Here is a 14,879-nt window from a genome sequence, read left to right as displayed (position 1 = left end):
GAGTACTAATTACTAAGTGATGACAAATCACTAATTAATGGTTAATTACTGATTAATGCCTGAATACTAATTAACTGCTAATTAAGCTTAAGCTTCGCCTTTAGGAGTGGAACGCGACAGCGTGTTGTAGCGCTGCCAGGGAGTCCACGGAACGCCACCACCCGTTCGGCGCGATGCCTTGCCGTTTCAAAGGAACGGTTTTTGAGGAAAGGAAATGGCGCAGTAAATCTCTGTCATCTCGGTGGACACCTGAACCGCACCGTAGAGGAACGGAGGAAGTGGGAGTGAATTCAGGGGGGGGGGGGGGGTGCACTTTTTCGACCTAAAGTGTGGTCACTGATGTGTGGTTAAGATGTTAAGCTTCGCCTCTAAGAGTGGAACGCGAGAGCGTCTTGCAACGCTGCCAGGGAGTCCATAGAACGCCATCGCCCATTCGGTCCACCAATCCAAAACAGTGAACGGCCTTACTTTCCGAGCCCGTGACATAACACACGCGGAGGAGGTCGCCATTGCTTTGGCTGCATCTCATTCCAATTCAAAAACAATTATTTCCGACTCGCGAGGGGCATGTCGGAACGTCGAGCAGGGCTGGGTACCGTATCTAGCCTACCGCATTCTCCAAAACAGCGTCTATACCGGGGACCCCGCTCACCGGCGTATCGTTTGGGCTCCTGCTCACATGGGCCTTGAGGGAAATGAGGCAGCTGACGCCGCCGCCCGCGCGCTCTCTCACCGGACATTCCCCTCCGACCCCGACGATCAGGAACTCGAATTCTCTCCAGCTTACTCGTTTAAAGACATTTCTTTACTTTATCAATCTGGCCATAGTCTTTATCCCCGCCCGTGTAAAGGTCTCTCAAAGGCGGAGGAGCGGCTTCTGCTTCGCCTATATACAAATACTTTGCTGTGCCCGGCAGCTCTAAAACACTTTGACCCTTCTTTCTCTGGCAGCTGTCCGCACTGTGCGGAGAAGTCTTCGGACATCTACCACATGGTGTGGGCCTGCCCCTCCAACCCTGCTATCCCCCCTCACCCCAACCCAACCCGGGAGGACTGGGAGGCGACCCTGCTCGGCTGCTCTGACCTGCAGGCCCAACGGGCCCTGGTCGCGCGAGCCCGGGCAGCGGCCGACGCCACTGGGCTCCCCAACTAGGGACCTCCACCTAGTACTTGTGAGGGCTGGCCCCCTTTGGGTCAGCTCATACCTCACCTCCCGAAGTTTATCTGTAAATAAATGTTTTCCACCACCACCATCGCTCGTCGGTAAATTGGTTTTTGAGGAAAGGAAATGTATTTCTCTCTCATATCTCGGTGGACACCTAAACCTCGCCGGAAGGGAAGGGAGGAGGATTGCAGTGAGGGGAGACACCGTATTCACTAGACGTGCCTTTGTTCATTCCAAACCATCGAGCTGGTATGGCGGAGTGGATAGCATGCTCGTCTCGCACTCCGAAGACCGGGGTTCGATTCCCGAGCTCGACCAATTTCTTACTAGGTTTTATTTATTTATATCGCCTGACTAGCATTAAGCAATTAACTAAGCTCAGTCCCACTTACTTGGAGCATCACTATATGGTCCCTTCAATTGGTTGCATGGTTACTAGCCAAAGTACAATTGGCCCCGTTTGAAATTGGCGCACTGTGACGTCACGACCGTTTCGACCAACTGAAAAGCGTGACATTCTCTGTCGACAACTGCTGCTTACAACGATGAGACATTAAAGGCTTTCGCCTTAAAACTGGACCCACTTTGACGCTATACAGCGTGCTCCCGCTATCGGTTTCTGCAGGAAGGACGGTTCGGCTCCTTGACGCGGTCTATTCGTGCGGTGGCGTTCATGTTGCTCATAACACGGCCTTCATGACTGAGGGACACGACAGGGATTCTCAAGTGATAATTAACGCTAGTTAGTTCGGTGTCATCATTAAATGCAAAAGCCACAGCGCCTGAGGAAACCGCGTTTTCGAAATTCTAAAAACTGATTTGCATATTACTTACGGTTAGCTACATGCATCTCAATGACTAAGGAGAAAACGGTAATAGCTAAAAAGTTAACTACACAGTGTTAGTTAATCAGCCTGCTAGTTAGAAAGTCTTAGCTTTATTCTGATGTACTGCACCGCTGGCAATGCTATGCCGAAAAAAGCGCTATTCTAACTCAAAGAAGTCTATTTTTAAAAATTTTGTTCAGTCTTATGTAAAACAGTCTCTATACCACTCTCTCAACGTCAGAACAGGAACTGTTAATTGTAATTTTTCAGTTAGAGCGTAAAATAAGACGACTCCTTTCCTTTTAAAGAGCGATTGCTTCGTTCGACGTGAAGCTTCACTGCTTATCATCCGCATTCTGCTCCCTTTGCTGGGCTGATGTCATTAATGCGAAAATATCCACCGTTTCCCGTTGGAGTACGCAGGAGCTGACCCCCAACATACTCAGCTCAAAACATACCATTCGGGATCTACTTTCCCTCAAAAACTCCCTCGCCCGCAATTCCACGCAACTAAGATGAAGGGAGCCCACTCGTGATCGTCGAAAGGACGAAGGCAGCGATTGCACGCGGTGCTCTAAACGCGTTTGTGTTAATGATTTCCGGTGTCTATGTTGTGCGTTTGCGCGCCCACCGCGTTTTGGTTACTTTACTGTGGGCTCTCCTATACGTGTTAACGTTCCAGTGGCACGTAAACGCGGCGTGGCTTCACTCCACGGTACTTGGGATTTACGACCTCGACAGCGCGAAGGGTGCACTAGATGTGTTCCGTACGCTGCAGGCGGCCAGTCGCTGTGACCCTGCCGTGGAGTCGACGGGTTTGGGCTGGAACCAGACCGAATGCGGTGTCGTTGCGGCCCAGCCCTGCCCCGGGGGATATCAAGGGACCGTGTACCGGCCCTGCTACTCGCCCGGCCTCTGGGGCGCGTCGGACTTCACCGACTGCCGCCTAGAGAGGCTCGCCAACATCAGGAACCTGGTGGGTTTTCTACTCGCTGCAAGTGAGCGCAAAACGTCCAGATGTCTCACTGAGAGCTTTTGTTTTATGTTTTCTTTGCATGTGGCTTTTGAACATTATTTTTTAGTTAGACGAACAATGTTCTAGAAGTGCTGCTTACCCGGCTCGTCGGCTGTAAGTTTTTTCATGATGGAAGGAGCAGAGCGGAAAAATGCAACGTTTAAAAGAAAATGTCGCCAGTCGGGAACTCATTGGTGGTCAAGTAAACCACTAATTTTTGGGCTATTATGAAAAAATGTCACCAGAGAGAAAATTCTCACTCACGCATCCGTATGCAGCATGTTTTGCTAATGGTTAGCGAAAAAGTTTGATTACGATAAGTGATTTGATAAGAACACAGATCCGGTTTCAAAAAAAGAAAATTATAAACGGAATTCTCGTCCTTTGACCCCAACAAGGAACTCCACATTAATAGCTTGTCCATAATCCCTGTTGGTGGTCAGAAAAAAGTGTTCGTAGGAATTTTGTTTTCAACTTTCCTAATCACAGCAGTTGGGGAGTGACTGAGTTTGGCAGCACCTGCAACTGGTGAACCCCTTTCTGCATTGATAACTGCGGTGGAAGGGCTGATACTGCGAGCTTAGCGAATGCTTTCAATGACCGAACAATCGGAACAGAATTCACCATTCTCTCAACCAATCAACGCCGAACTTTGTAAAGGTTGCCTTTGTGCTGCCTGAGCGCGTCAAAGGACGGCGTTTAAGCTGTGCCCCTGAAAACGCTCCATCGATGGGGCTTTTCTGTCTGCAAATTGGGAAGCGAGCTCGCTGCACTGGCCTGCGATGGCGACGCGGCTCGTTCGTGTGTTCGCAGATATACTACCACCTGCACAACAATCTGATCGAGGGGCTGTACCACTTGGCGGACGACTTGGCGCGGTACCTGGCGAGCGCAGACATGCGCAGTCCCATGGACCGGCTGGACACGATGGACGCGCTCAGCTCGGTGCTTCGAACCAAGCTGGCGCTGAGGCTTCGCAATGGCTTCGACATCGCCTTCGTGCAGGTGCGTGCCAACGGCCCCTTCCAGAGCTGGAAGACTTCCCCGTGAGGTGTATTAGCGCCGTGTATTTGTCTCCTCACTCCCCCACCAGTCGATTCTTCTGCCTGTGCCAGCAGTCAGTTGCAAAAATTCAGGGGGCACTTTGGCTCTCTAAAGTCCTGCAAGGCGAAAGCGTTTCCTGGCGCATTGTTTCTCATTTATTTGTTTTTCATACTTTATTTTTCTTTTTATTTTTGTTTCTTTTCTTATTTTTATTGTTTTCTTTATTTTTTATTGTTTATATTTAGCTTTTTCATATTATTGTTTATTTTCTTGTCTTTTTATTTTTAGTTTTCATTTTTTCATGTTTTGTTTTTATTTTATTTTTATATTTGTTTCTTTTCTTATGTTATTGTTCTTATTTTTTGTTTTCTTACTTCTATTTTTTATTCATTTTATTTCATTTATGAAACCCACGCATTCACTAGAAGCGCCTTTATTCATGCTCAAACCTTGAGCATTCGTGCGGAGTGGTAGCGTCTCCACTTCAAATGCTAAAGGCCCTGGTTCGATTCCGAGCCTCGACGCAGTTTCTTTTTACATAGTGACGCGCGAAACGTGGATAAATCTGCCGACACGGCTGCCGACACGGCTGCTAACGACAGTATGAGGCATTAAAGGCTTTCGCCTTAATATGTCAGCTGTGTCATCGTGTAACCTCGTTATGACTTCGAAAACAAAGCAAACATTTCTGGACAGTCACCGCTGTGTGTGATACGATATTTAGCGACAGCTGTTGGTCGTGATCAATATAATACTGGTTAGTCATTATGCTCTTCTCTGGTAAATGCTTGTGATATATCAATCACTATACTGCCACTCGTTACTTCAGCTGTGTCCAGGCCAGTGAGCGGGACGCGTCGCTATGGAGCGTTTCAGTTACGTCATTTCATGATTTCGCTGCATGCTGATCAATCACCGCGGTGCTGTGTTACGCCGAAGCCCCGAAAACTGGCAACGTGCCCTTGACAGCTGTAGATTTTACTGTAACTTCGCTAAATCGGATTCGAACCAGGGACTTCATTGTGCTGTCGCTTAACAGCAGAGCCTTGATGCTAAAGCCAATGCATATGGTAGCGTTGACAGGAAAGCAGCGGTAGTATGTGCGAGAGGGCAGGCGAAGTGTTCACGACAGCATGCATGTTTCGCGTTCGCCTTCGACGCCGGAAAGCTAAACGTCGACTGTGAAGAATCGCTTCAGTCAGTTGAAGGAACAAAGCTGAAAGTTGGATTGGATAACGTGCGAAACAACTGCTTAAGTCCCCTTGTGTTCACCATTTCATTTGTAGAGACAGATGGTATAGATAGTATTAGACTTTTGAAAGGCATTTAAGGTGGTTCCCAATTCTCTTTTGCATCTAGACGTAATATGCTTTTGGCTCCATTCTCAGCAATTTAACTTTAAGGACCCAAAAAAATGACAGGAAATGAAAGTGGACACTGAAGACAGAACGGAACAGAATTTCCGTTTGAAGGCGGTAATCTACAACAAAAAAACGATTGCAAGAATTCCTGGCTAAATTCGAAGGCACGTCGGCGTGAACCCAGTAGGCGTTTCGGCTGAGCCCTCATACCAGTCGGCCATTGATGCAAGGATAAAAACAGTGTTTCTAACGGATATTTCCGGATATGAACTCCACTTGTAAGAAACTGGGTGGACAGACGACGAACGGCCCTACATTGGCAGCGCCACTGGGAAGATTGCAGGTCGTTGCATTGATACGCCTAGAGCTTGGCCTGCTCGGAGCGTTTCTCGCACTATCATGGACGCTTCTCACGCCCGTGTTGATGCAAGTTCGGCGGCGCGGGCGCGTGTGTATCCCGCGCGGCGCATTTCCGCATGCGAGAAAAGCTCCATGCGGGCGTGGCTTAACGGTCCTTGAAATTAGTAATAAGGAAGCAATTACTCATTTGCATCCACCCAAGCGCAGGTATACGGTTACAAAAGAAAGCTATACAGCTTTCTCAGAAACTTCGTAGTTAAAGAAAAATTCGTCCTGGTCCGGGATTCGAACCCAGACCATCGCTTCAACGGAGCAGTCGCTCTAGCAACTGAGCAAATGGATCCAAATGAGTAATTGCTCCGTTACTACAAATCTACTCCACCTTGGGGGATTCCCCTAAACATTTGACCGAAATTAGTAACTGCGTGTAAGCAGTGGTGACGACTCATAACCCCTTGAGACAAAGGCGAAGGGCTTCAATCCTTATCATCATCGGTCACCCTTCATGCATGGTACGACCATCCCCCATGCGCTCGGCGACACCAGTGCTGCACCGGCTGGCGACGCTTCAGGACTCGAAGGCCAGAAATCGTCTACCCTGGAACAAAACGCGAACTTGACGTTGGAGCACAGAGGGACTTCTTTTATTGTTAACGGCTGCGTCCCGTAGCCGCACGTGAGCTGAAGGTGGCAGCCAAAAGCATCGCTAAGGGAAAATAAAATCGACTGAGCAACGCGTGAAACACCAAAGTAGCCGTGGTCGAGACCGGCTAGCAGTATACATATGACCAGACTGAGAATGTGCTGCGCTGCACCAACAAAGCATGTCACGCTATCACCTCCTTCCAAGGACGAGGTGAATGGAAAAAAAAAATTCTCCTTCATATTCGTGTTTGCTGCACAGCTAGTTTGAACGCCGCAGATATCGCGACAGTCTACTATCAAAGTTCTGGCCAGTCACAACTAGAGAGAGAGAGAGTTCTTATTAGCAGGCGTGAATATTCGCTGACATGCTGCGATGCGTAGGGGAGGGAATAGGGAAGCAAAGATGGAAAAAGGGCGGTAGAAAAGAGTGCGGTATTGAAGAGTGTTGCAACGCAATAGTTAACTGCATGATGGCTTCTTTGGATGAGACCGAAGTCAAGTTGTGTGCATGTACTGCGGGATGATCAAGTGTTCGGGCAATTTAGAGTTTGTCTAAAGCACAAATAGCGTCTAAATAGGCCAATAGGAATAGCATTGCACGTCGCTGCTGTCTGTAGCAGCCGAAAGAACTTAATAGAGAGTCATGCTCCGATACACAGTTTTATGGAGAGTTTTGTGGCTGCTGTGGCAGAAGAGGTCTCTAGAACAACCCCAGGTGGTCGGTTTACGTCCTTTGCTATAATGACAAGACATCCTCATTGTATTTGCTGACTTGTGGGCCGTCAGCGACTCCAATGGAGCCTCTCTAACGTGCACTGCCATGGATAAATGCGCGAGCTCAGTTGTGTGGTTATGGCTAAAGGATAGCCACACGTTCTGGTTCACACTGGACGCATGAACAGTGTCATGAGAGGAGGAGTAGAGGAATGAGTGAAAGGAGATGGAGGGAAAAGGCGGTGATTTAATGAAGGGCTCAAGATTAAATTAGACACATTTGTGCTTCTCTAATATTTGCGGACGTCGGGCAGTACACGACCATCTGTATAGCGTACAGTGGCGCCACACAAAAAGCGGCAGTTTGCATTCAGCTTCCGTCGAAATGCGGCCGTTTAGGGCTGGATAGGATCCTGCTACGCTGTGATTACCAAGCGTCGTTACAGAAAACTCTCAGGATACTTAAACTTGAGGTTTGTGTCGAAACTTTTGATAGGAAACTTTTCTGCATGTCGTGGCTCGAACAGCAGCCAGTCAGTTCTCCTAAGCGCCGAAAGGCAGAGCCGCCGTTCTAATGACACGGAATCATGGCTTTAATATGAAGCGATGATGTCTTGCTCGAAAGAAACTTGACTCTGGCGATTACCAACGGCCTGGAGAGAGCACATGTCACCATTTTAGGTAAAATGGAAGAACTGATGGCGTTTTCTGCTTTTCGGATACAGTCATTTTTTTTTCTTCAATCTGAAATTTGAAGCTCTGTGAGAGAAACTTTTAATGTGACTTCGGCGTGCCATCGTCTTTTCTCTCTTTGCAGTCTTTGCTCGAATCTGTGAACCAAATCCTTACGAGGAAGACCGTGGGGTTCACGTCAGAGTCCAGAAAAGTTGTAAGTTTTGTGATCGTAGCCAACATGCTACCTGCATGTTTTTTATATATATTAGTTCTACGCCGGTATTGCACGGTGGAAAAAGCGCACTGCCGCATGAGTGATGCACCGCTGCTGTGCTATAATTGACACATGCAAACTAGGGGTGACACGTGGTTACTTTGCGAACTACAGTTCACGTTCTCGTTTGGTCTCCCAGCAGGTGGCCTGCAGTAAAATATTGGGCTGACGAGTATCTGTTCATCCCAGTTAAGGTCTTGGAGAGAGAGAGAGAAAGTAATTAAATAAAAGAAAAGGTGGGGACGTCGGCCGGCTGGAGGTTGTGGGAAAGTTATGATGTTTTTGAGGTAATTGTCGCTTGTATGCAGTTAACACCTGGATGCAAACAGTTGGTTTTATATTAATGTTACAGAAAAAGCGTTCGTGTTGAAGCACGTGGCAAGTACCACAAGCAGCATGAAATTGCCAGGCTGGCGTTCTAACAAAAATAACTAAAGTAAAAAAACGCCTGCAAATAAATGAAAACCTTTCCCTCCGCTAACGAAGAGCGAAGTTGCAGGATTTCTATTCTTTCAGAGTACCCCACGCAAATCTCACAGCGAGGTTATTGCATGAACGGGAGGAACAAGCTCAAAAATAGCTGCATTAAACCAAGATACTTTAAGAACAAAATATAGAGAGAAAAGAACAAAAATGCAAAAGTAAACTACTCATGTACAAAAAAAACAGAATCCAAGCGATGAGTAAGAACGAACCGAAAAATAGGGAGGCCAAAAAGATTGTTAGGTCAACAAAATAGCAAGGTAGAAAACGAGGCGGGAGCAAGTAGAAGGGAAAAGTGTAAACATACGGTGTGGCACGAAGCGATGTTCGATGTAAAAGCAAGATACGAGGAGGCTCATCACAAGTTCTATTTGGTTTGCGCCTGTCGAACTGTTGCGCAACCTGTATAGCCTGGGTCCAGGGCTAAGGCGATTGGGGCGTCCTTCGCAGTCCCTGCTGACGGCCAAGGCTGGCGAGATGGTGCTCAGCCTGTCCGCCTTCGTGGACACCGCCCTGGCTGGATTCAGGCTCAGCGACCTGAAGGAGGTGGCACTCTCGGCCTCCGAAAACATTGGTGAGGCGAGCCGCATTTGCTGCGGGACCCTTTCGTGTTTTTGTTTTAGAAAATTTAGAAACCTTTCCTTCTTCTTACTGCAATTTGATATTTAATGATTTTTTCTATGCGACCGCTGAGCAAGCTAAAATGCGATCTTATAAGTCTTCTGTTTGCTTTCGGAAAACTTCCCCAGCTTTTAAACTTCCCGTTCTTTCATACATTTCTTGGCTAGTTTTCTTTTCCAGCGACAGCAGGAACAACCTTTGGGGGTAGGCAATGGAGTAAATACTCCGTCTTTTACATAATCCGTTAAATTGATCTTTTAAGCGAATAAATGCTTCTTATATTAAATTGTTTCTTTCTTACTATTTCTTTATATTACTCCGGGGCCTAGTATACCGTGACACACAACTACCACGCTCGCGCGCTGCCTCGCCCACATGGGAGCGCTGTGTCTTAATTGGAATCGTATGTCTGGCCCTCATTTCTATAATGACGTAGTCCCTGGCGTCATTATTGAAAACCAAATGCGAGATGTTTCACTTCTTTATATTAAAAGCGGCCGTCGAGACTACATGACGGACAGGTGGGGGTACGGTTACTACATGAAAGGAGCCGTCCCTGCGAGCGCCCATATTGTTACCAAGCTGTTTCTCTATATGTGCGCTTCATAAAGAAATCTGAGGCCGTAATTAGCGGATTCATTTCGTTTTCATTTTATTTCGTTGTGACGTCAATTGTGAGGGAGTCAAAAGTAGGCGGAGTAACCACAGGCACGGTCAATTTAATCTCAGCGCTGCCGCTAGCCTCTAATCCTGCCGCATCCAGTCCGCATCCCATAAATACCTCACAGTTTCCTTCCCGAGTCTAAATTAGCTCCAGTAAAGCTCGTCAAAGTTGTGTTGACGCATAGTCATGTTCGGACAATCGTCCGCATCCACGCCGATCCACCAGTACGCTATGGACGTGGTGCGAGCTTGTGCATTTAAGTGGCATCATGGGCCTGCTCTTGCTACGGCCAACGTGACGTCATCTGCCACTGCTCACGTCAACGGGAGCGGTGACGTATAGCAGAGGACGAAGTGAAAAGGAAGCGAAAGGAAATGCTGCAAATACGGCCCTTTGAAACTGTAGGACTTTAACGAACGTTGACTTTTCATAGTGACTTCAGTTTACTGCTACTCTGCTTTCTATTTCTTTTTTTTTATCCCCTCACTCCTTTCCCCCCGTGTAGAGTAGCAAACCGATTATTCTTCCGGTTAACCTCCCTGCCTTTCCTCTTCTACCTCCTCCTCCTTCCTTGGAAACTGTAGAATGACCGAACGAATTAATGTGATCCACACGCCTTGTTTTACAACACAGAGGTCCCTGCGATATTTAAGAGAACAAAGTTTGGACTTTTAGCGTTACTCTATAATTACGTGTTACGTGCGTAGTTTTTCTCGTTTTCTAACGAGTTTGTCCCTTGGCGTGTAATATCCCCATGATTTTAAACATTGGTACAGAATTAACGAAAAATTCAGACTTTTTTGAGGTTACTGGCTGTTTTCTTTCGTGTTAGGGGTACCTGTACAGCGACGACTAGAATTTCCTGTAAATGAACTCGCGGCTAAGAGTTCTCGTAGAATTGTAAAGCCTTTTTTTTTTCAATTTCTTGCGAAGAATAGCTTCACTTGACACTGATCAGTGTCCGCATCATAGACCTCGACTAAGTTATTTCTCTTGTCTCAATGCGTCACCTGACTTGTGAACAGCTCACGCAAACCCATGCAGCTTACCATTTTACTGGATGAACTGCTGAACCAGGAGACACATTGATCTGGGACTAGAACCCATGGGGAAATTCGTTTTGTCCGTTGGCCTAGGTGCTCAGGTTCGTATTTTCACAGGCAGCCTCTAGAAACGACAGCCGTTATCTGTGATCTTCCTTCTGTTCTTTTGTAGCCAAGTATGAGCAGATAAATAATCATGTCTCATTGTTGAGAAGTTATATCGACATATTTATTTATTTCATGCTCCATATTGAGCGACAGGGCACTATAAAGCACGGAAGGTTTAGAAGAGCGTCTCTGGCACTGATCTTGCACTTGCACCTGATCTTGCACTTTGATCTTGTGTTTCCACGCTTCCTCGCAGTGCTGAACCTGCGGCGAAAGCAACTCAAAGAACAGCCAGTGCTACTCTACACAAATGACTCACAGATTACTGCCGTAAGGCTGGCAGGTGAGCCACTTCAAACCTATTTCGCTAGTAAGCACCTGCCCATCTAAAAATTGATGTCTTTTATACAGTATGCTCTGCTGACGTCTTCCACAGAGAAACGCAATAAATGCCATGCTTCAACGGTTTGTTATCGATACAAGATGCGCAGAAAGTGGCGTTAAAACCTTTCAGCTTATACTTTCTGCTGCCAGCGTTGCCTCCGCTATGGTACTGCAAACGCTGCGCATAATTTTTTTTTAACTTTGTACAGCCTTTGTCAAAAGTTTAGGGCTCGTGGGTTTGCTTCTAAGTCGTGTAGTAAGATGCTGTAGCATTCATGGAAGGCCCACCGACTGGAGGGGTGGGGGCAGGACCTGAAATCTTATTGCCTTCAGGAGATTTTGATCACTAAGGGTGCATTACATGCGACACGGCTTGGCTCAAAAGCAAACTCTCTGGGTTTCAAACTTTTCACAAAAGTTGTACTTTAGACAGCTGCAAAACTCATCACGACGATTCAGCAGACGACAGGGCATTAAAGCGCGTCCTCGGAGGAGTGTACATAAAAGGCGTTACTTTCATGCAGCTGCTAAGTCATGCTTGTAAAAAGCCAAAGTTCTTGTATGAATCACTAATCAGGACTTATAGGTGTTCTGGCGGTCGCCCGAGTGCGTGAGACCTTTATTAGTGGACACTCAGGATTCGTCTTGCATGAAGTGCTTCGCAAAGTAGGCATCGACTCTGCCAGTAGATGGTTGTTCTGGCACACGATGGCACCTAGCTTCACGCATCTTTTCATGCCTCGTCTCGTGTTCTTCAGTGGTTTCGTGGGCGCGCCGTTGTCGGGCGGCTTCTCGCGTCTGTCGTCGCCGTCGCTTCTCAGCCTTTAGTGTGCAGTTGCGGCGGTTGACCACCCGCATTTGTTGCAGGCGTTGTTGCTGCTTCGCTGCGTATGGGCGGCGCTCGGCGCCTGCGCGTGGACGCTTTCTTTACGGGCCTTCTGTTCTGTGCGAGGACCCATCTCGTCCGACACGACGACTTCTTCAAGTTCGCTATGGCAGTGGCGCACCGAATGGCCTCTCGTTCGACGAGCGAGCGCCAGCATGCCGGTGATGCGACCGCCAATTTGTGTGCATGCGCCGCACGAGGCGCTTCAGCTGCGGCGAGTGCGCGGCGGCGCAGTGACTAGCCGGTTACATCGCGAGATCTGGGAGATGTAGCTGAAGAATGCTTCGCGTTAAAACGTGAACTTTTCTTGGTGTGCGTGATTACGTACTGCACCGTTCATCTGTTAATGAATCATGCATGCATTTAGCTGAGCGCGGCCGTGTCTTTAGCCACCTCGCTTCGACTCTTAAATGACTTGCATTACGGTGACAGTGTTAAATGACTTGGCGCATCCGTTTTGCGTATCGATCTCGAGTAAACACTCGCGTTCCTGACTAACATTTCACGCATCGTCTTTTACCTGAAGTAGAGTTTCCTACCTCGCGTCAGCGTGCGTAGAGGGATACACGATCACCTAATCGCCGTGCTTTGGTACCTCTGAGTGGGGCGCGCTTTTCGGGTGGAAGCCGAACAATTCCTGAATGCGCTTTCCATCATGCGGAACTTGCTCGGGTACTCCGGCTTTACACGAAATTCGTTTTAGTGCTCCAGCAGTTTCTCTTCTTACGTAAGTGAGGCGCTAGGGGAGTGCTGAACAGTGTAAGGGGGAGTCGACGGGCGAATTTGAATCACGAAGTGCCTCCTTCCAAAACAGAAGCAAGAAAGCGCTCGAGACTTTGGTGCTCTTCGTTCATTAGGGCTCGGTATAATCAAGAGAAGAAGTTAAATCAAGACGCTCTCAGGTAATCTCCGTTGCCACCAGGAGAATACGGAGTAGTTCACTCCCACAAAAAGGAACACGAAGCAGGTCATTAACTTTCCATCAGTCGCCGAGGAGCGACGCTACGGACAACTATTGAGTACTGTCTTGTATCGTATAGCGACATGCGAGTCAGAGGGCGCGATTAAGCGCGAGTGTTTCGTGTGCAGACCGTGTGCGACATAGCACTTAAACGTCCCTGTTAATGATACTTCGGTACCATTCGAAGATTCCCGAACACTTCAAAGTAAGACTTGTATATGCTGGTTTTTCTTCACAACACACGAAGCATAAAGCAAATAGATACGCTTTGCAGGCCTTTTGCACTTGCGCTAGGAGACCAACCTTGCATGGCCATTAGGACGTTTGCTTCCAGAGTACAGTAGCTATGCATGTTGTTTTGCTATCTTCATTGTTGATTCGAGCATTTGTTAATTAGAATTAGGGGTTAAAATTCTGATGGGAGTCAGTGGTGAGGTGTAATTGTTCAGAAAGAAAACCAAGCGATAATGTCGAAAACAGGTTTGAGAAATCACAGTGAGATATAGCACAAAACAGTATGCAGTTCAAAATCCTAATAAAGTGGAGCCCACTTGTAACGATAGTGATAGTCATGCGGATTCTGTACATTGTATCGTAAGTCCGTGGTAAGTTGTCTTCCCACATAAAAAAAATTAAAAAGGGCATAGTCCGCGTCTGCTTCTTTGAAAGGTGTCCTATCATGGCGCTTTCCAAACTCTGCAGCGGGGTAATATACTCCTCGCCAAGGCTCTTGCAGCCAACGATATGCCACAGGCACGCGATATAACTAACCGCGGTTAGTGAGTTCATTGCAGCTCCTGATATGTCGGCCTCTTGCCACCGGTCGTCTTCATCGGACTCTTGTAACTAAGGGAATGCTCGTATGTTACTTGAATGGCTCCGTCAGTTCATGGCTCTACAACGTCGTGTCATCATCCACAACAGCAACAACAGCACAGCCTGGCAAGCTGCACATCTAGGAAGAGAGTCCACATATCAACATTCGCCTAATAAAGTGGTTTTCCGACAACATCACCGCTCGTTGGTGAGTTCGTGCACCGCATGTGCGCGCAGAACGTATAAACTGCATCACAATGGCACTGTCACCGCTCACATCGCTGTCATTGCGTGATCACCGCTGGTGCGCAGTAGTTTCGCTTTAACGCTTTTGCTCCTATTTTGTGCGATTTGTTCCACTGATTGACCTTGTCCGCCTTCTTGCCCGTCGGCTTACGCTGGCACGGCCATTTTGTAAACTTTAAATGCAGCTTTTTTAATTACTTTTTTATGGAGCTTCACTTTGCAGCGGTTTCAAGGGGTCTCGTAGACGCTCTTCGGTGTCCGCGCTGGTGGGAAGCTTCTGGATGGTCCGCGCGAGCTTCTGGGTGGTGAGGATGCGTTTACGGCGCCTTCTCGTTCGCTGCAAATGAGTAGTGCGACCTCAGTTGTTCGTTTTCTCAGTGACTCAGTGCCCTTGTCCTAATTCGTATTGTGACTGTGATACCGCTTTCGTAAGTAATAAACCAGTGTTCGTGATAACTGCGTTCGTTACAAGTGGGCTCGACTGTAGCTGTAGCCGTTATAAGTGGGCTCGATTGTACTGCTTTGGTTAAGACCCTTTGAACAAGAGTGGCTCGCTAAAGTTCCCTCTTCTTTTATCTTTGCCGCGA

At 47.6% G+C, this 14,879-nt stretch overlaps 1 protein-coding gene across 1 annotated transcript in view; it reads left to right on the top strand.

Annotated features, from left to right (window-relative positions):
• The window catches only part of LOC149340049 (adhesion G protein-coupled receptor L1-like), a 92,095-nt gene that overhangs the window by 49,104 nt on the left and 28,112 nt on the right, over positions 1-14,879 (top strand). Inside the window, exons 4-8 of the mRNA XM_089550635.1 lie at positions 2,771-2,968; positions 3,821-4,012; positions 7,949-8,020; positions 9,014-9,137; positions 11,256-11,342. Coding sequence (XP_089406761.1) covers positions 2,771-2,968; positions 3,821-4,012; positions 7,949-8,020; positions 9,014-9,137; positions 11,256-11,342 — 673 coding nt within the window. The remainder of the gene's footprint in view (positions 1-2,770; positions 2,969-3,820; positions 4,013-7,948; positions 8,021-9,013; positions 9,138-11,255; positions 11,343-14,879) is intronic.

This window comes from Amblyomma mixtum, chromosome 6 (assembly GCF_055824585.1).
Source record: "Amblyomma mixtum isolate Tamu chromosome 6, ASM5582458v1, whole genome shotgun sequence".
In the NCBI taxonomy this organism is placed as follows: Eukaryota; Metazoa; Arthropoda; class Arachnida; order Ixodida; family Ixodidae; genus Amblyomma; species Amblyomma mixtum.
The sequence above is the reverse complement of the archived record's forward strand: the minus strand, read 5'-3'. Positions and strand labels throughout refer to the sequence as shown.